The 20,641-nt window shown below is 40.0% G+C and overlaps 1 protein-coding gene across 3 annotated transcripts in view; it reads left to right on the top strand.

The window, feature by feature from the left end:
- Positions 1-20,641, top strand: part of dock4b (dedicator of cytokinesis 4b) — a 208,667-nt gene that overhangs the window by 178,786 nt on the left and 9,240 nt on the right. For all 3 annotated transcript variants that reach the window (XM_088072897.1, XM_042511800.2, XM_042511799.2), the window contains 9 exons: positions 1,372-1,458; positions 3,139-3,315; positions 7,129-7,212; positions 7,597-7,716; positions 8,113-8,234; positions 9,764-9,884; positions 12,359-12,440; positions 13,726-13,835; positions 17,607-17,679. In XM_088072897.1, coding sequence (XP_087929023.1) covers positions 1,372-1,458; positions 3,139-3,315; positions 7,129-7,212; positions 7,597-7,716; positions 8,113-8,234; positions 9,764-9,884; positions 12,359-12,440; positions 13,726-13,835; positions 17,607-17,679 — 976 coding nt within the window. The remainder of the gene's footprint in view (positions 1-1,371; positions 1,459-3,138; positions 3,316-7,128; positions 7,213-7,596; positions 7,717-8,112; positions 8,235-9,763; positions 9,885-12,358; positions 12,441-13,725; positions 13,836-17,606; positions 17,680-20,641) is intronic.

Here is a 20,641-nt window from a genome sequence, read left to right as displayed (position 1 = left end):
GGACACTAGATCGATACTGCATGTCAGCACACATCTTATCTGTTGTAGTGTCCTTGAGCAAGACACGGGTGTCTAAACTGGGCTACAAACAAGTTAGTTTTGTGCTAATTAGCAAATGTTAACATGCTAAACTATAATGTGAACAAAGCAACCATTAAACCTACTTAACACAAAGATGATAGCATTGTTATTGTTAGTATGCTAATATTAGCATTTAGCTCAAAGCACTGCAATGCCTAAATACAGTTTAAAAAACACACCCCAAAAGTTGTTATTCACAGTACACAACATAAATGAGGCTAACTGTTACCCATGAATCCCTGTGCAATCATGTTAGCCGTCTAATGCTAAATTACTGTGGAGTCGGCATCCATAACAGTGAGATGAAGTAGTCAACATTAAGGTGATAAATGAAATTGGCTAATTAGCTCTATTAACATTCCAAGTGTTAAGACATTCTTTGGAGCTGAAGTGGATCATTTTGAAAGTTTTCGGCCAACAGACTCTGACATTCACCTCAGAAACCACTGACACTGCAAAAGAGGAGGCTAACGTATCTAGCATGCTACAGCTGCTGCTGATTTAGCAGCTACAGGCAAGCAAGCTAGCTAAGATCGTGTGCATATGGCTCTCAACATGGAGATGCCTGAGCTGGTGGCTAGCAGCTAATGGGGCTAACAGCAGCAACAGTGCTGACAGAGCCAATGCTGTTATTAATCTAGTCAGTGGGACAAATAATCAGGGACTCACTTGCACTAAGATGTAAGCATGGCCAGACCATCAAAAGCAAAAAAAAAAAAAAACCAAAACAAAAAACAAACAAACAGAGAAGCTCAGATTACAACTAACACAATGGTAGCATGACTTCATTCTCTGCTCAGGACTCCATTACTCCACTATATTTTTACATAGCAAATAGTGCTGCTATTTTAATGCTCTATGTGTTGCATACAGAGCCTTTAACTACCTTTCATTCTTCATGTTTCCAGATGTGTTTACAACACAGCGTGCATGTTTCTAAAGGCACTCCTCTTTAGTGTGAATCTATGATGTTAATTGCTTGCAGTGACAAGTTTCCATAGTTTACATGCTGTCAGAATAACCTTGTGGGATGTTGGCATGTTGACAAGCATGCTGGCTGACAGGTAAGTTATAGAATATTAATGATGAAATGACATATAAAGCATGATACACATACAAGAGGGTGTTTGGCAGTAGGTGTGCTCAACATGTTTTTGTCAAACAGTGTATCAGTAATTAAATTGTGTGCTGTCTGCCAGAGATGAAGTGCATGTGTGCATCAGAAATAAGTAGGTATAGATTTGTTTTAGAATGTGTTTAGAAGTCAGGGTGTATCTTGTGTTAATACAGAGCCTGTGGGTGGAGAGGACAACCCTGACACTGGTCCAGAGTCTTCCAGGCATCTCCCGCTGGTTTGAAGTGGAGAAGAGAGAGCTGGTGAGTGTGACCACATCTGATGAAATAACCATGAAGACTGGAACACACTGTCATGTCACACAAGGGATGCTGTAATATGCCTTTATTTTGCAGGTTGCAATTTAGAGTATGGACAGCCCATAACCACATATTGATCCAAGTCATTACATTGAACAACAATAATGACCTGGGTCATGACTTTAGGGCTATTGGACATTTCATTTCCTCCTGCTAAAAATCAAATTGTTTTGCTTTGATTGCCAACGTCCAATTACTAAAATTGATTTTTGAATTGGGAAATTTCTGCCAATACTTTATTCAATGTTTTTAGCCCGGAATCACTATCATATTGGACACGAGTCCACTGCTGCATGTAAATCCCCTCAAAAGCTTTTCGTCTTGGATCTACTCATTCAGATCTCTCGGGAGTGGGAGGATTTTAAATACTGTTTTGTCCAGCGTATGCAAAACATAACACAGTGTCTCTGTTGGTCTAAGCACATATTCTTTAGCGCGTAGCTGCTGAACGTGGTGTGAAATTGTGGATTGTGAACCCAGTGTTATCCTATGATGGTTATGCAGTGCAATAGCATATAAAATACAGAGCTGGCAAAAGCTCTATTAGCAAGAGTATTAAGCTTTGTGTGAGAAAGAGGGAGGAAAAGAGAGAGGTAAAGATATGCAGGATGAACAGAGCAACATTTTTTATGCATCCATGAGTAAACGAAAAAGTGACTATATACTAATTATGTGTGTGTATGCAGTGTGTGCCGTATAATTAAAGCTGCTAAAATCATTATGTTTATATAAACAATAGCTCAAATTGCTATGTGTATGTGAAAGGTGTTGCAAGTAGTGATAAAACCAGGTAATTATTATCTGACTATGCATTTTCTATCAACTCTGCAAAGCTTTTTAGCATCTGTTAGGTTATTAGTGGCTTTCATGGCCCACAACTTTTCTTCTTTGATTTAGTTTGATGTACTCATCTGCGTTGTTCCCAATGCAGATAAGTACATCAAACAGCATTTTTCACTGAACAAGCCACAAAAAAATCCACTGTTCACTACCTGCCTGGGTAGATGGACGAACCTGTGTCTCAAATTGTATACTTTTGTACATTTACATGCTACTGTCATTGCCAGTCAGTGTGCAACAGCCATGTTTTATTTAAACCAATGCACTGACAAAATTTGTGCACTAAGCAAGTAAGCACACAGTGTGGTATATGTTAGTGTACTGAGGTAAATATCCGATTTGAGACACAGCAACAGTAAGCAATCAGCAGGAGAACATAGTGAAGCACTTCACAAGCAAAGAGTTGATATTTCAGATATTTCCCCTTGGTGTTGTTGGAGACCAAAAATAGAGCTAAAAAGAGAGTAAATATTGGACTTTCATCCACCAGATGGCAGAAAAATGCCAAATAAATGTGAATGTGGCCCTAAATATGCTGGATTTGTAAATAAGGCACTGTAAAAATTCAAAATTGTCTTAACAATTTGTCTTATTGTTTACATTTTTTTTCTTATAATCAGAGTTTTATCTTTCAGTCACATCTGAAGGGAGAAGCTTTTACATTTTATTGCTTTTGCATTGTTTTTTTTTTTTCACACAGCCACACAGATTTGCTGCAGTAGGTCTACAGAAAAAGTCGCCCTTGAAAAATCTTTAATTTTTCTACAACCTCTTCCCATGCAGGTGGAGGTAAGCCCTCTAGAGAACGCCATCGAGGTGATCGAGAACAAGAACCTACAGTTACGCACATTGATCACCCAGTGTCAGAGCCGGCAGATGCAGAACATCAACCCCCTCACCATGTGCCTCAACGGGGTCATCGACGCCGCCGTCAACGGGGGGCTGGCCCGCTACCAAGAGGTATGGATGAATGGATGGATGGATGAAGGATAAGGTTGGAGGGTCTTTGAGACAGTGGCAGAAGCGAGGAGAGATGACATATGGATTACCTAATGATGCATGAAGGTGGGCTTTAGCGTAGAGACTTATGGACTTAACGTTTTGCGGAGGGCGGAGCGGATTAACAGATGGATGGGTGAATGGCTGGGTGAAGGTTTGAAAGATATGAAATGGACAAAATGGATAGATGAGTAGAGGGCGGAAGCGAGAAAATAAGATGAATGGGTGATGTAGGGATGGGCGGATGGATGGGGGGGTTCGGTCAATGGGTGAATGAAAGGATGGATGCGGAGAGAAAGAGGGGTCAGGTCAGAATATGGCAGAAAAAGGAGTGGGAGGAAGGAGTATAGAGGAATGGATGGCTGATAATGGCTGAATGAATGAGATGGGAGTGTTTATGCAGCTGCTATATTACACACTGAAGTGGTAACAGACAGACACACAGATTGGTGGAGGAAAAACTGGAATGTGGTCAATCCACGCTGACAAACATTTGCATCCACTGCTGCTTCAAAACAATTGCAGGATAACAGTTCAGCACAATTTCTTAACCAGGAGGAGCTTGATTGAAGAATGAAAAAATCTACTCAAGAAAATGGTTTTTGCCCTCAAAAAACCGAGTGGACTCAGCGACTTGCTCATGTCGCATAGCAACCAGCCTTTTCCACTGGGAGCGTGTATGTGGGGGTTCATGTCTGTGTATGCGTGTGTGTGTGGGCATATACTGTACGTGTGTGTTTGTGAGTGTATGTTGGGCTTGTGCAGAAGAGCGTGCCTCTGTGGAGAAGTAGGTTATTAAGGTTTCTAGGATACATGATGGAGCTACAAAGGCAAGGGTCACCGGCTGAAGTGCTTTCAACATTTACAGCCATTATTTTGTTAGAAAATGACAGCATATGGAAGTATTTCTGTATGTAAATAGGCATGTGCAGATGCATATGTTTCATGAAGTGGTGACCTTGAATGAGCTTAAAATCATAGTGAAATCCTTTGAGTCTAGGCTGTCTTTGTGCAAATGTTTTATCTGATCGTTCTTTGTTACTCAAATCTATGTGCTTTCATGTGACTTTTATTTGTTGTTGAAACTCTTTGTTGCCACTATTATTGGCAAGGTCTGCCTTGTAAAAGAAATCTTTGATCTCAGTGGGACTAGCCTGGTTAAATAAAGGCTAAATGAAATAAATAAATAGAACTGTTTAAATGGCATCAAATGTACTATACTAAAGCAAGGAATCTCTGCCTGTTTGTCCTTCGCATATCTGGAGAACCACTCATTTAATGTACTTTACACTTGGCGGGTGTATTGCTGGGGACCCAAAGATGTATATTGTCAAATTTGATGTAATTTGGACACTTGACACGTTCAATATAATTAATCTTTCAATTAACATACGAACAGCTCTGTAGACTGTAGGTGGGTTTCCTTTACAGACTTGCATAAAATTTCAGCGATATTTTCGAAATGCTGACAACCACAATTGCAAGATGACAGCATTTCTATTGAGTGATGTTATGCAACTTCTCTGGCGATAACATTTCAAGAAGCATGGCGATGAATGTTGAAAACATAAGCAGGTTTATTTCTATTGCAGCCACTGCACTAGCCGTCATGATTTCCATCGGAAGGCAACATTGGCGTGATATATGAGTGACAATGGGAAGGCAAGCCCCTTAAACGTGGGAGCGGCCACTTATGAGGGATTTCTGGGAGGTGAAAGTCCACAATTTCACAGAGGAATTGTGGATTCAAAACTTCCGTATGATCCGCTCAACTTTTATATAATGTAATAACTTTTTATATAATGTAATAACATCTCTTGTAGCGCCTGTTGAATCACTCCAGAGGGAGCCAGTTCCTACTGACAAGTGCATAGCCATAGCATAATGTGACCTGTAAAACTGAAAAGTGTCTCCAATGCAGATTTGCGAAATATGGCTTTTTTGAATCGCCTAAAATACCACCTCCTGTGAGCACAACAACATTTTTGAAATTGACATTTTCCATTTTCCATTAGGCATATTTTATTTTCGTAATTTCATATCTGCACAGTTTGAGGGTTAAGGAAACAGGCATGTTTTGAAAAGTCACTACACAAGTCATGGTAAAGATTGACCACTAACTATTTCACACACAATCGAAAGTGACGCATATTCCAATTATTGTGCATGAGGCAGACACAAATTAGGCTGTTTCTGCAGCAAATGCACCACCGCAGAAATCAACACTCATTTTCTTTACATGCAGCACCCCATGGAACGCGCCATAAATCTATTAATTTCCCTGCGTAACACCGATTGACAGCTGCAGAGGTTCGCTCGGCTACAAATGAAGGAGAAATTGTCATTATTAATATTCAGATTTATTGCTTTAGTTTGACTTGAAACTCTTGAGGGGGATTGGAGTCTGATTTATTTCCCCTCCCCTCAGCGTTTCAACGCTAATTGGACTTTTCTAATGATTAACTGAGCTACTCCATGGCGAGCTCTGGCTCCCTGCAGCCCAACGAGAAATTTTCATCATTCGTGGAAGATTATTGATTCTTTTCGTCGGCTTTTCCGGAGGTCCTTGGATGGGATTTCCGGCTGAAACGCAGCCCTTTTTTCTCCTTTTGATTTACTACCTTGGCACTGTTTCATATGTGCTTTATAGTGTGTCGCTTATAAAGAGCGTCATAATGTTTATGCAATAAAATATTTTTCATTTCCTGTCCATCTGTGTTGCCAGGTTTAATAAGAGCGGGACATGATATCATGGACAGTGCATACTAATACATTCTGTCTCGATTTGTTTGTCTGGAATAATAATATTCCTTGTTTTATTGAGGATTCATAGTCTACAAGCTGCATGCACTCATTGACATGGATCTGTGTGTGAGAATCCTCTCTCTTTAACTGTCATCTGTCTCTTTGGAGATAAACAGCTGTGTCCTTGGGAGAGCGCACCGTGCTGATCTTTTTAGCGAAACTCCCCGTTTACCTTTCAATCCCTTATTTTGTTGTGTGTGTTTCCCTCTGTGGCAGATTTGAAAGCAGATTGTGAATCCAGGCCCTTTCATCGGCTCGTCGTCTCTCCTCTTTGTGTACTCTGACGCAGATTGAAAAGGGTTTAGCATAATCTTTAGACACATCACAAGTGTTGATGGCATTGTAAACAGCTGGGGACCGGTGTTTATATAACGTACGAACGCCGCATAAATGGCGATCATCATTCAAAGCTGACCAGGTCATTTCTCATCTTATCTGTGTCTCCTTTGAGTCGCCTTTTTTGAAGAAAATGTCTGGGAGAGTGAATAGAAAGTGCATGTCTGTGAGCCCTAATCGAGACGACTTATGATGTTTCTGAGGAGACATGATCTGTAACAGGGAGTGGTTAGATGAAGAAACATCATTTGGTAAAAAGCTTTAAAAAATCTGAGACCAAATTGGCCCTTAAATCAAAGTCAAATCAATCCTTTGATTCTACTTTTTGGCACAGAGTTTTTCTTCCTCTATTTTTAGCCACTGTGTGCTTTTTATTCTGGTCCCTGAACTTGATATTAATATCACAGCACAAAATCCCAGAATGGAGCATTACACCCCATTTGAGTTGATGTTAGTTTTCTCTGTTTGGTTATTTTGTTCCTGAATGTGTTTTAAGGATTCAACAAAAGTGTGTGGACACTAATTCACTGTGTCAGCCCAGCGGGGATTCAGGTAGCACTGCAGTGCACAAAGCTTACTGCTTCAGCTCCCGGTGCGTGCATAACAGATGCTCTGCATTTTGTCTCCACACAGGCCTTCTTCGTGAAGGACTACATTATGAATCACCCTGAGGATGGCGAGAAAATCGGGCGACTGAGAGAACTCATGTTTGAACAGGTTCGTAATAAGATTTAAGTTAAGTTTAAGTTTATGTTCATAATGGGTTTTAAATGCACGGGAAATTAATAAAGACCTTAAAGCATGGCTACTTTTTTTTATCATTCCGTATTATTCCAGTAGTGCTCCTTATTTAAAAAAAATCACCCTCAGCATCTACAAATATCAAAACAAAATACTTTTGCTGAGTTAAGCTGCTAGGAACACAGTAACAAGGAAATGGCTTCAGCCAAATGCCCTATCCTTTGAGAGCTGGTATGATTATTATTTACAATATCTTTGTAATGGAAAGAACTACCTTATCAGTGATGCGACACCAAATTAAATTTGAGGAAAATTATTGTTTGTAATAATCAGAGAAGTTGACCAGCTTTTGCTTTGCAGGCACACATTCTGGAGTACGGCCTCGCTGTGCATGAGAAGTTTGTTCCTCAGGACATGAGGCCTCTCCACAAGAAGTTAGTGGACCAGTTTCATCTGATGAAATCCAGTCTTGGCATACAGGTAGGCCAGAAGAAGACACTTCATATTGAATATTATTTTTTGCATATTAGAGAATGCACTTCAAAAGCATTTGTAAATCAATGTGGGATTCAAACATTGTAAGAGAAGTTATTTCAGACAATTATGTATTAGGAGGATTTACATAATCCCACTTGTGTTAATGATTTTACTCAAATCATTTAATGTTTTATGAAAGTGCACACTGTATGTGACAGCAGAAAGCGACTGCTGTGATCAGACTTCCAAGTGAATGACCCCTTTAGTCCTCCGAGGAGAGAGCCACCCCTCATTAAACACACTTCCTTTGTCTGTATTTGTGTGTATTTTATTTGAATGTGTCATGCTGGCATGAAGATGCATTTAATCATGCGCACTTCTCCAATTTCGAAACCCCAGGAGTTTCCAGCTTATGTGCGCGCAAGCCCTGTGCACTTCACCAACGGGAGCCCACGAACATGCAGGAACTCTGTGCCCAACATCATCAGCCCAGACGGTGGCAGAGGGGTTGCCAGGCGGAGGTGAGAACCTCTTTTGTCTAATCGTGTTGTGTTTTATTGATGTCTGTGTCGTTCTTTCTTTCATCTTCTTTATTTATATTTGATTGGAAATTGTAGCTGCACCCAAAAATCTCTTTTACTTCTGTATTAAATTTCTCTTTCATTTGGGGTGCCTGGTGGCTCAGTGGATAGAGCAGGCGCCCCATGTATAGAGGCTGTGGCCGCGGGTTTGACTCCGGCCTCTGCCATTTGCTGCATGTCATTCCCTCTCTCTCTCTCTCCCCATTTCACGCTTGTGCTTTCCTGTTGATTAGGCAAAAAATCTCTTTCATAATTTCTCACCTTACTTTTTTTCTCTTGATGCACTGCCCTGGCCTTCAGATTAACCTCTTTTATGCCTCCATCCACCAATGCGTGCATCCCATTCTCATGAAAAAGATATATCAGGAACGCTTTGAGGGAGTTTCTTTAAATTTGGCACAAATGTCCACTTGTACTCAACAATGAAGTGATTCAATTTTGGTGGTCAAAGTTCAAGGTCACTGTGACCTAATCTGTCTCATTCTTGTAAATGCAGTATCTTAAGAACACCTTCAATGAATTCTTTCAACTTTGGCACCAATGTTAGTGTCATACCAAAGTAGTGACACTAACATTGGGTGCACAACTGGAATCTGTGCTGATTGTATAGATTTTCTGTGCTGTTGGACTGAAAATGTGAAGCATCCATGTTTTCAAAGACATGGATGTAAACTTTAAGTGCAACTTGCCTGCTTTGCAGAGGCATACAACAGCAGTAATTTTAGTTTCTATACTTTTTTTGTGTCCCTTCCTCACCTCAAAACACCACTCTGTGTCACTCTGCTCTTGTCTTCCTTCCGTTCTTCACCTGTGCGGCTCCATCTGGGCATACAATAGGTGGGGGCGGCTGACTGGCACCCACAGGGACATTTCTGTGTGGCTGCTGCCGAGCCAGCAGGCAGACTGTGTGCATAAGCGTGTGTCTGTGTGTGAGTTTTTGATGTGTTCACTGACCCTGCCACTCTGTCTACCTGCGACATTCTGCCTCCACAGTCTGATCCCAGGGGGCAGAGCCTCACATACAGGCACACACATCACCTCAGTCTCCCCGGTGACATTTCACGTTTTTACTTGTTGAGTTTTGATTTTTTTTTTTTTTTTTTTTTTTTGCTCTCTGTTTGGCAACACAAAAACAAGTTACATCTGTTTTTTTGTGATGACTTCTGCTTTAACCTTACTTTAAAAACCTTGTTGTGTTTGTTCTCTAACCTTTATTTCACACTTTAGCCTTTTGGCAGGCTGGTGCTTGATGAAATGCTGTGATTGCTGCATTGATTTATCTTCTTTTAATCTGACATTTGCTGTCCCTGTTTGTCTTTTTTCCTCCCTGCCTGTCTTTTTGTCTCCCTTTTTGTGACTCATGCTGAATTTTTCGGTGAGTGAAACCTTTGAAAACTAATGAAACAAAAATATCAAATCTCCCTTTAACAAAAGACGCCATAACCTTTTTATCTCTTTCCTGCCCTCAGTCTCCCCAGCTACCCTGCGGTGAACCGCTACTCCTCGTCCTCTCTGTCGTCTCAGGCCTCCAATGAAGTCAGTAACATCACAGGGCAGTCGGAGAGTTCAGACGAAGTCTTCAACATGCAGGTAATCTCCCACTTTCTCCCCTCACACACATGCACAGACCCGTCAAGCATTCCCAGTCACACAAACTTTCTTAAAGTCCCCTTTCACTCACAATTGTGATATTCTTATGTTTATGTCACCTTAATGACCGACTTTGACTTATATCGTGCAAAGTTTTTCAATAGACGTGTTTTCACTTTCCTCTACTGGAGGGGGCGATGTTTGTGTACTTCCCTAAAATCTGTGATTGGTACGCTGGACAAGCGAGATTAGGTACGTCACTAATAGGACAGACAATTGCTTTCTGATAGGGGGGAACAGTCTATAGCACAACACCAACAAAAAAAAAACCTGAAAGAAAATTAGCAAAAATAACTAAAAAGATTAAAAATTTTGATAATGATATAATGATAAGAAGACCTTGGGTTTTAAAAACATTTGGTTAAAAGTGATTGAGAAGGCTAGCCGTTTTGATGCGGTCTGCTCTTTCACTAAGCAACTTATCGTGGGCTGTGCTGGAGAGAGCGGAAAGTGAAATTTACTGCAAAAAATGATGGTGGGAGAAAAGAGTTTTAACTATTACAAAACCATCTGAAACAAAATATTAGAGCAAGTATATATTTTCAAACATGTCTGGAGGGGGAGTTTGAGGTAAGTAGATTGAGTCCACATCCTAACATTTGCCCTCCTGCTCCCTACAGATTTCATGTGCAATGCTTTTTAATCGCCCTCTCTCATTTCTTCTTCTCCTCTGACCCTTCCTCTACCGTCCTCTCCGCTTGTTCGGATCTTTGTTCGGCCAAGCAAATTATCGTGATGATATCAAATAAGGGCTCAGTGCTTTGTGTGGTCCGTCCAGGCAGCTTGCTGGAGTCGGGCAATAATCTAAACTAGATTTGGCCAATTCAGAAAGCTGCTGACAACTCCCTGCAAGCTGTCCGCCGCACCTGGCAGACGTTGGGTAACAGGAAGCAGAGACAAACACCAGAGAAGAAAGGCTTGTTGTCAGGGATCTGACTGAACCTATTACAATATTATTTTGAACATCAAAGCTTTTATTCTATAGATTAAGTACAATTCGCTTAACGTTGACAAGCATCATTACAGAATGTTTCAAGTCACAAAGTGCATTAAGCCTTTAAAGTGCATTAAGCCTGGATTGTAAATGGATACATTTATATGAAGGGTGTTTTTTGATTCGTTAGTTTTTTTGCCTGTTTCTATCTTTCTGTCTATATATCCATCCGTCTCATTCTTCTGAACGCGATATTTGAAGAACACCTTGATGGAATCTCTCCTAATTTTGCACAAAGTCCACTTGGACTTCACAAACAACTGATGAGATTTTGGTGATCAAAGGTCAAAGGTCAAGGCCACTGTGGCATTGTACGTCTTCTGTGAATATAATATCTTAAGAACGCCTTGAGGGAATTTCCTTAAATTTGGTGCAGAGGTCCGTTTTCACTCAAGGATGAACTATTTGGCCTTTGATAGTCAAAGGTCACGGTTGCTGTAAACTTGCACCCATCTCATTCTCGTGGACATGATAGCTTTAGAAAGCTTTAAGGGAATTTCCTAATATTTGGCACAAACATACACTTGGACTCAAGATTGAACTGATTAGGAGTTTTTGGTCTAAAATCACTGTGACCTCATCAAACACATTTTAGGCCATAACTCAAGAATGTATGCGTCAATTATGACAAAATTTCACACAAATGCCTACTAAGATAAAATAATGAAATAATGACATTTTATATCCAAAAGGTCAAAGGTCAAGTTCTCTGTGACATCACAATGTTCTGCAAAAATTCAACATCATAACTCAGGAACAAAAGGCAAGACACATGGTCAGATACTGAATTATTGACACTAATCTTCGGTGCCCATCTTGAAACTGTGCTGATTGGATCTTCTGTGCTGCTGAGATGAAGATGTGTGTAAAGCATCTAGTTTTAGAATATGTAGCATTTTTGCAGCAACATCCATGTTTGAAGCATTGTCTCTTGTCAGGAGACATAGAACCACAAGGCAGACACTTGTTTAGTTGTTGTCTGTTTGACCGTCTCATCTGACAGTGATAAGATCAAGAACACTGTGATGTCTGTACAGTAAATATGAAACCATCACCAGCAGCCATTTAGCTTAGTCTCGTTGTCATTTTCAGGTTGCCAGGCAACAGGCAGCGACTCCAGGAAGTCACTGCCCCCAGCCAAAAATAGTCTAGCACATGAACCCTGTAAAAACCACCACATGTTGTTTTTACACTTTGGCCTTTATACAGATTCAACCAGAAAGGCATAACGTGTTATTTTTTGAGCTAAAACATCACAGATTTATTTGCCCACCCCAGAGAGTTTCTTCACAAACATCCAAACTTTTTCAATACTGGATGATAAATTAAGCTAATTTGCTTCATATATAAAACAGAATTAATGGTTGGTGATGTTCTGGGTCATGTTAGTGATGTTTTGTCGTTGTCCTCCCACCCACAGCCCAGTCCGTCTACCTCAAGCCTCAGCTCCAACCATTCTGCCTCGCCCAACGTCACCAGCTCAGCCCCCTCCAGTGCCAGAGGTGAGACTCATTTCTTAGTATTATACACTGAAGGCACTTAGCTGATTTCACTCCAGAGTGACAGAGGAGGAAGAAGACAGAGATTTAGTTGGACACACTGAACACCGGGACCTTTGACCTCTCAGTGACACGATGTTCTCTCAAACCACCTTGGTGTCCTGTCTGGTGAGGTCAGGGAGGTTAGACAACAGCTAGGGAACACAAGCAGGAGAAAAAGATCAGGGTAAAAAAAAAAAAAAGAAGAAGAACAATGAGGAGAAAAGTCTGAATGGAAAGTTAAGAGACTGAAAAATAGAGAGAATACAAAATGAGCTGAGATGAAAAATGAAATGGGCTGAGACATGGAGACAAATGCTGTTGAAAGAAACATGGAGCTGGTGAAAATGCAAGAGGGAGTAAGAGATGATTGCAGCTCTGTGGAGTATCCTTCTCAGGCCTCAATGCAATCTCCACCAGTCCGGCCCGGGCTGTCCAAGGCCTCCTCTACAGCGCGGAGTGTGAATATCTAATGGCTTCACTGTCCGCTGTCTTATCTCACCGTGTTCAAATGTGCAAATGTGTTTCTGCCTGATCCACATCATAAAAAGTAAGGATATATGAAGACATTTATAGAAGCTTATACACTCCCCTTTGGCAAGCTGCTGGCAGCGGGCAGCGCCCTTATAAAAGTGGCCTCTGTCTACCCATAAAGCCTTGCAGAGAATTATTGCTTGTGTGGTCTTATCTGAATGAGAGCCAGCGATGGGTATCTCATACTCGTATGATAGCCTTCCAAGTGCTATCGCAGTTGCTAATGGATCGAGATCTATGCAGTGGCTTACACCAGATGACGGTGCTGTGAAAATGGTGCAGGCGAGTATTTTGCAAGTGTTTGTGTGTGTGTGGTGGGGGGTTGTGTTTATGTTGATGCATGAGTTACATAGTTTTCTGTGTCAAGATTCAGCATGTCTGTTGTAATTGTCCAGTTTAACTGAGCAGGTAAGGGGGTGCGATTTGGAGGGAGTGAGGAGGGTGTGTGTGTGTGTGTGTGTGTGTGTGTGCGTGTGTGTGTGTGAGGGCGCAGGCCATTTATCATGTCGTAGAGCTAGTGAGGCTGAAAGAATGGTAGAGAGGCTTGGAGGGAGAAAGAGAGATTGGCCTTTCCTGATTGCCAGTATTTGTAGGTAATAGTCTAACACCTTGCTGCTATTTGGTCCCTCATGTCTTGCACATGCTCGTGTTTGTGTGTGTGTGTGTGTGTGTGCGCTTGTGCATTAGTGCTCTAACATCTCACACGGTTCCACAGGATCACCCCAGATGGCAGAGAAACACAAGCATTCCAGAGAAAATGCCTGTCTGTCTCCACGCGAGAGACCAGTCAGCGCCATCTTCCCCAACCCCCTGGACCCTGCACAGGTAAACACACACACAAACACACACACGCACGAAAACACGCACGCACGAAAACACACACACACACACACACACACACAAGCACACATTCATCTACACACACACACACACACTTAACTCTGATTTATGGGATGGTGCTTGACACTTTTGAGTGTTGCTCAAGAGAAATTACATATTTTCAGCAGACAAAAGTGACACTTTACTTATTTGTCGTACACCTAGAGAATTGCGTGTTGTCACAAACCACATCATGTTTTGTGGTGCAATGTGATTGTGTAGTGTAACTAACGTTGCCACGGAGATGGTAGTTCTAAATCCACACCGACTTCAACATGCATTCATGGTAAATGGATAGATGAAATGGATGAATGCCAGCAGATTTTTACTGAACCAATGTATTTTTCATGTCAGCGCCATGGGCAGAAATAAACAGTTTTTATATTTATTAATTCATTTATTTTATTTCCCAGACCACTGTAGCGAATGCGGGAAATCACAGACGGACTGGGAGCTGAAAAATATATGTAGATATGGTTAATAAATTAAAAATACACATACAGCTCATAACATAACATAATGGTGTGTGATTTAAAGAGCCGTCTGAGCAGATTGCTATTCACTACATGGAACAGAAATGGACACACATGTAGGGAGTCTCTGGTTACCATGAAGGTGACTTATGAAACCTTTTGCTGAAGCCAGACGTAGGTTACAGGTGGAGTGCAGGTGACACATCCCCATCAATATTTAGAACGTGTATTTCTCCCACGCAATTAAAAACATGACAGTAGCAGAGGAGTTTTGTTTTGACAAAATTTAAGACATACACATGAACAAATTGGTGGATAGAAGTTCAAATTGATTGATAAAAATATCACAAATTGGTAGATAAAAAAGTCACAAATTGGTGGATAAAAAGTCACAAAGTGGTGGATAGATTTTCATAAATTGGTGCATAAAAGGAACAAATTGATGGATTAAATATTACAAATAGTTGGATAATAAGTCATAAATTGGGAGATAAACTGATAGTAAAAAAATTACGAATTAGTGGATATAAATTCACAAATTGATGGATAAAAAGGTATGAGTTGGTGGATAAAAAAAATCACAAATTGGTATTGAAAAGGCATAATTTGGTGATTAAATGCTACAAACTGGTAGATAAAGATTAACAAACTGGTAAGCAAAGATTCACAAACTGGTAGGTACGAATTCAAAAATCTGATGGATAAACAATCATTAACTGGTGGATAAAAATTGCAGAATGCAGGGTATTACGTGTTTGAAGCTCAGAGTTTTCTGGTGGAGGACCACCACACCTCCTAGTTTCATATGTGTCCCCTCTAATGTGAAAACAAAACCAATGCCCTTGGCTGAAGCATAAATTGAAAATGACACGACTGTTTATTTTCTGTCAAGCTCCCTACTGACCCGAACAGCGAGAAATATGTCTGCTGTTATGAGGAAAGATTGAGAATGTGCTCCTGCTGTCATGTAAATTGTTCTGTATTTAGTTTAAGAAAAAAACAAAACAAATGAAGACATTGTTCCCTGAGACGCCCACACAGTAAAGCATTTTGTGAGATAGGATAATAGAAAAAAACTCACTTTTGAATTAAATTTAATTGTTCCGAGTATGGTGGTATTTCAGTGGTAGTCGCAGTAAAACCCACGGTCATTTTCTGCGTAGACTGTAAGGTGACTCACTGTTGAAGCGCTTCCACGGCTTCAATGGGCATGACACACTGCTGGTTGAATCATCAGTACAGAAGATGCACAACTGCGTTAGAAAATATCCGGGTCTCATGGGTTTTGTGGTCTTTAGAGCTGTCTGTGTTTCTATTTAAAGTAACGTCGAGGATATAATTAAAAGAAAAGTTTGAAATGGTTATACAGAATGGGGAAAACACTTCCCCTCCCATTCTCTATACTGTTAGCAGATTGACATATCCGCCCTGGGTATGCTGTTTTTTTCCTAAGGAGGGTTAGGGAAGAGGAACGCTCATTTTTTTCTCTCACTTGTGGTTCTTACAGATGGTTCTCTTCAGTTATGCTCACTTGCTTCCACCTGTCTTCCAAATATGTAGGTGTGTAATTTGGAAGAAGACAAAATCCATGTATGTTTTGACATTTTCCTTGTAAGGACCCTGACTTACCAAGCCAACAGTTGGCGTCGGTCAATGTGTGTAGCCCTAGTTTTCACAGTGTGTCCCACACCACTGGCACAAGTCGGCTCTTGTCAGCTGTTTTTTGGCTGATTCAGGATGTTGATTTGCCGTCGGAACTGGCGGAGCCCGTCAGTGCTTCCCTACTTATATTTTTATCTTTATAAATGTACTGGGATTTTTTTTACTATTTTTTTTTTTACGATTTACTTTTTTTTTTGCTTAAAGGGTTGTTTTTATTGATAGTCAGGATGTTTTTAGTGTTTTATGTTGTTATTAATTTTTATATATTGCCCTGAGATCTCTGAGAAACGCTCTTTCATTCTGCTCTGCATGTAAATGTATACAGTAATGTAATGTAATGTAGTAATGACAGTCAAGCTGAATTTAATCGACTTCCTTTTTTTAAAAAAAATATATATATATATATATATATGCAGGTCAATTTTTTATCATTGTGTGACTCCTCGAAATGTAACAATTTTGCGGGTCTGTTAATGCGGGGCAGGAAGAGCTTTTCATTAGCTCTTTTTTTCTCTCCTTCAGCAGCAGTTTGGTTTGAGGACTTTAAATCACAGATTGATCTTTAAAATCAGGTCTGATCAGATCAGATCAGATCAGATCGATGGATGAGAGGAGCAGCTATTGCAGAGGGAGAAAAAGTAAACTTTTAGACTCAGGGCAATGAACGGTTAAGTTCCACTTTTCCTGCCCCTTATGTTTTGCTGCTCTGTCTGTACCCAGAATACGTTCTGCACCCGGAGAATGTGGTACAGTGCATAACCGAATGTTTTAGATATTCCAAAAGCGCTGTGGCAGAAATCAAGGTCACCAATATCTTATACAGCATATCTCAATGGGTGACTTTTGTCATGAGGCCTTTTGTCGCAGAGAATTGCAGTTTCTCAAGAGCAGTTAAAAAAAAAAAGAGAGAGAACAGCAAGAACAAGAGGCAACACGATATTGCAGTGTCTTCTCTAGCTGAAGGGCAGTATGTAACACAATCACACACACTCCATCCTCAGTGACAAAGCTACTGTAACAGAAAAATAATGTGTTTGCTTTTCAAGGCCTTTCATCTCTACAGTCAGCGCTGCTGGCACAGTTCACCTGTTTTTCTTACCCGGTTTGTGTCCAGTCAAAAGAATCATTTTAAGTGGACAGATGAATAGATGTTGGGTTGGGATGCTGGATAATTATTTCCAACCTGGAAACAGTGACGGGCCTGCACTTAGCTTCTAATTAATTATTGATTGTTAGAATCATTGATCACTAATATCATTTACTGTAATTAGCAACAGGGTGAAAACAAATATATTTCTGAGGAAGGAGTGCTCACCCACTTCTTCAAATATCACACCACCGCTAGACATAAAGGTCATTACACATTCAACACAGTTTCTCTCTGTCTCTGTTGCAGCCTGCGCCTCCCTCTGTCTGTTCTATTGAATTTGTGAGGAAAAGATTTCACACCTTGATATTTGTTTTAACCATCCAATATTCAATTATGCCTGTCTGCTTTAAAGCTGACATTTGCCTATGTTATCTCAAGTATCTCAAGCTGTATGTGTTTGACAGTAATTGGGACTGTTTTTTCTGTTTGCAGAGAGCTCCCCCTCATCAGATAGGCGATACCACTTTACCAAGAAGTGACCCCAACCTCTCAGCACCAGACAAAGGTAAAACACTGTGTAAGCATATTCTTTGACATCCCTCCCTTCCACGCACTCATGATGTTCTTCATACAGAAACACTTTACAAAGATTACCTTCCAGCAGAATAATAATGCCAAACTGAGGTTTTTATGCCTCTGCACCAGCGATAGTAACACCTGGATGCATGATGTTTTTGGGTTGTCCATCCATTTGTCTTTCCCATTCTCATGGATGTAATATTTCAATAAAGCCTTGAGGTATTTTCCTCAAATTTGGCATGGATATCTACATGGAAACAATGATAAACTGTATTTTGTGGTCATAGGGCAAAGGTCAAGGTCATTTTGTCTCATTCTTGATAATAGGATATCTCAGGAATATTTTTAGATTTAGTACTAACATCCATGTGGACTCGATCATGAACTGATTGTTCTTTAGTGGTCAAAGGTCAAGGTTACTGACTTTGCATCTGTCTCATTCTCATGAAGACAATATCTCAGAATCTCCTTGGGGGAGTGTTTTTTTTTTTACAAAAATTTGGCACAAGCGTCCACTTTGAATCAGAGATGAACTGGTCAGAAATTGGTGGTTAAAGGTCAAGGTCACTCTGAACTTCTTTGTGTCATTCTTGTGAACATGATACCTTAAAAAACACCTTGAGGGAATTTCTTCAACATCTACTTTGATTAAACAATGAATCTTGTGGTCAAAGGTCAAGGTCACATTCACCTTGCATCCATCTTATTATCGTGAACAAAAAGTCCTTGTAGGAGTTGTCTCAAAATTTAGTACAAACATCAACTTAGACTACAATATAAACTGACTAGAATTTGATGGTAGAAAGTCAAAGGTCAAGGTCACTGTAACTTCACAAAACATATTTTTAGCCCTAACTCAAGAAATTGTGTGCTAATTATGACAATTTCACACAAATATACAATAGGATAAAATTATGAAGTCAAAATCAACTTCACTGTGACATCATGTCACACAAAAACCTTTTTCGCTGTTAGTCTACGTCATAACTCAGGAACAGAAGGGGAGACATTTGTTCGGGAACTGAAATGATGTGTGTGAAGCCTCCATGTTTTTATATATATATATATATATATATATATATATATATATATATATATATATATATATATATATATATATATATATATATATATATATATATAACACACCCTCTCTCTATTACTCCCCGATACTTACACCACCATCCAGGTGACGGTCATCTGTCCAGACATGCAGTGTGTGTGACAGTTTCACCACAGAGAGATTGTCCTCACACAGCTGCTTCAGGCACACACACTCACACACACACATGCTGGGTTCCATTTTCCTCTGACTCGTAACCAGACACACTGTCTAGATTACAGCTTTTCATCTCCCCTTATCCAAAAGAGTAATAAAATTGCAGGTACTATTCCTGCAACACTTTTGGACGTGTGTGACATTCATATGTATGAATTCCTATCTATTAGTTAAGCCCCCTGGTTGTCATTTCGCTCAGAAAAGTTGAGGAGGGATGCATTTTTTTTTCTTTTGCATTTTCCGGGAAGAAATAAGCCTGTGAATTGAAACCGAAAGCTGACCCCTTGTTCTATGTGTAATTAAAGAAAAAGAAAAAAAACCCAGGCAGTTTAAATTGCTTTACTCTGAACTTTGTCAAAACTGAGTTCAAAATGCACAAATGTACTTAATCCATCAGTGCTGTTTGTGAACACTTTGTGAGATAATTAGGGAGGATAGCGGAAGAGACACCTTAAAATAAAGAGCGAAGGATGCGATAGCTTCCGTGTGACTCACACACCTTTCCATGTGATTCGAGTGTGATCCGTAAATAATGCAGCGAGAGCTAGATGAACTGCCACAATATGGCGACATGACACCTTCATGCATACGACAAAGAGGAAAGGTGCTAGAATTTACACAAAACCTGCCATTGTAAAAAAGTGTTGCTTGCCACATCTTCTGTCTTGAGCCTTGAATTATATTCCAAATATAGTGTTGTGAAATGTGACGCTCCCCAGACTCTAGTTAGCAGTGAAATAAAAATGCAGTCTGCTCATTCGCAGAGTTGAGGAGGGTCCACAACTACCACAACTTTACAAACTGTGACCTGACCAGTCACCCTGACTCTGATTTCAAATAATAATATTTTATTCTTTACATAAATGTCTGCACTTGAAGTTGCTCCCAGACTTGAAGTGGTTACTTGAAATCTTTAAGTTTGATTGAATGTGACCTATAAACCTTAAAAATGAAACACTCTGAGATTCTACCAGAAGTGGTTTGGGGTCGATGGTGTATTTCCATTTTATAGTTTTTCTTTTGACATAAAATCTACATTTAGATTTTTTTTTCTCACTTTGTCTTCACAACAAATGTGCAAGTGTGGCATTTCACAGAACAAGAGCATTATTTTCCATTTCCCCTATTTGTGGACATTCTAATTATTGTCAGCGAATAACAACAAAACAATAATGTGAGAAATAATAACTGTTTTAACACAAAGTCTCATGCAAAGTCAGAAACCTGCATGCATTATATACTCCTAATTGGCAGAAAGTATCTGCTACCGCCCACAAATACAGTATCACTTCCACAAAGGTTTTGCTTAGCTGCTTGACTGTAAGCAACATTTTCTGTCATGTTTCGGACAGTAATCACAACTAATGTTACTTTTTTCTTGCAAGGAATAAAGAAACTTTGGGCTAAAATCGTCTATAATCTGCTTTGGAAAGTGCAAGAGAGACAGTACAGGAAGTTAGGGGAAATAAAGCCAGAGCGAAACAGCTGGGACACGTCAAAGATTGAGACCCGTGTCAGGATCCCAGGAAGACATAATCATTAAAAATGCACAACAAAGAGTGAGACTAAAGTGTCACTGATTAATAAACACTTGTGTCAAAAGACTAAATCAATCAAATGTCAGAATTTCCTCTGAGCTGTGCTCTCCTGGGCTGCTGAGTGAGCTAAA

This window comes from Plectropomus leopardus, chromosome 22 (genome assembly GCF_026936395.1).
Source record: "Plectropomus leopardus strain MGB_pleo_1.0 chromosome 22, ASM2693639v1, whole genome shotgun sequence".
Lineage (NCBI taxonomy): Eukaryota > Metazoa > Chordata > Actinopteri > Perciformes > Serranidae > Plectropomus > Plectropomus leopardus.
Note: the sequence above shows the minus strand (reverse complement) of the source record. Positions and strands in the feature narration are given on the sequence as shown.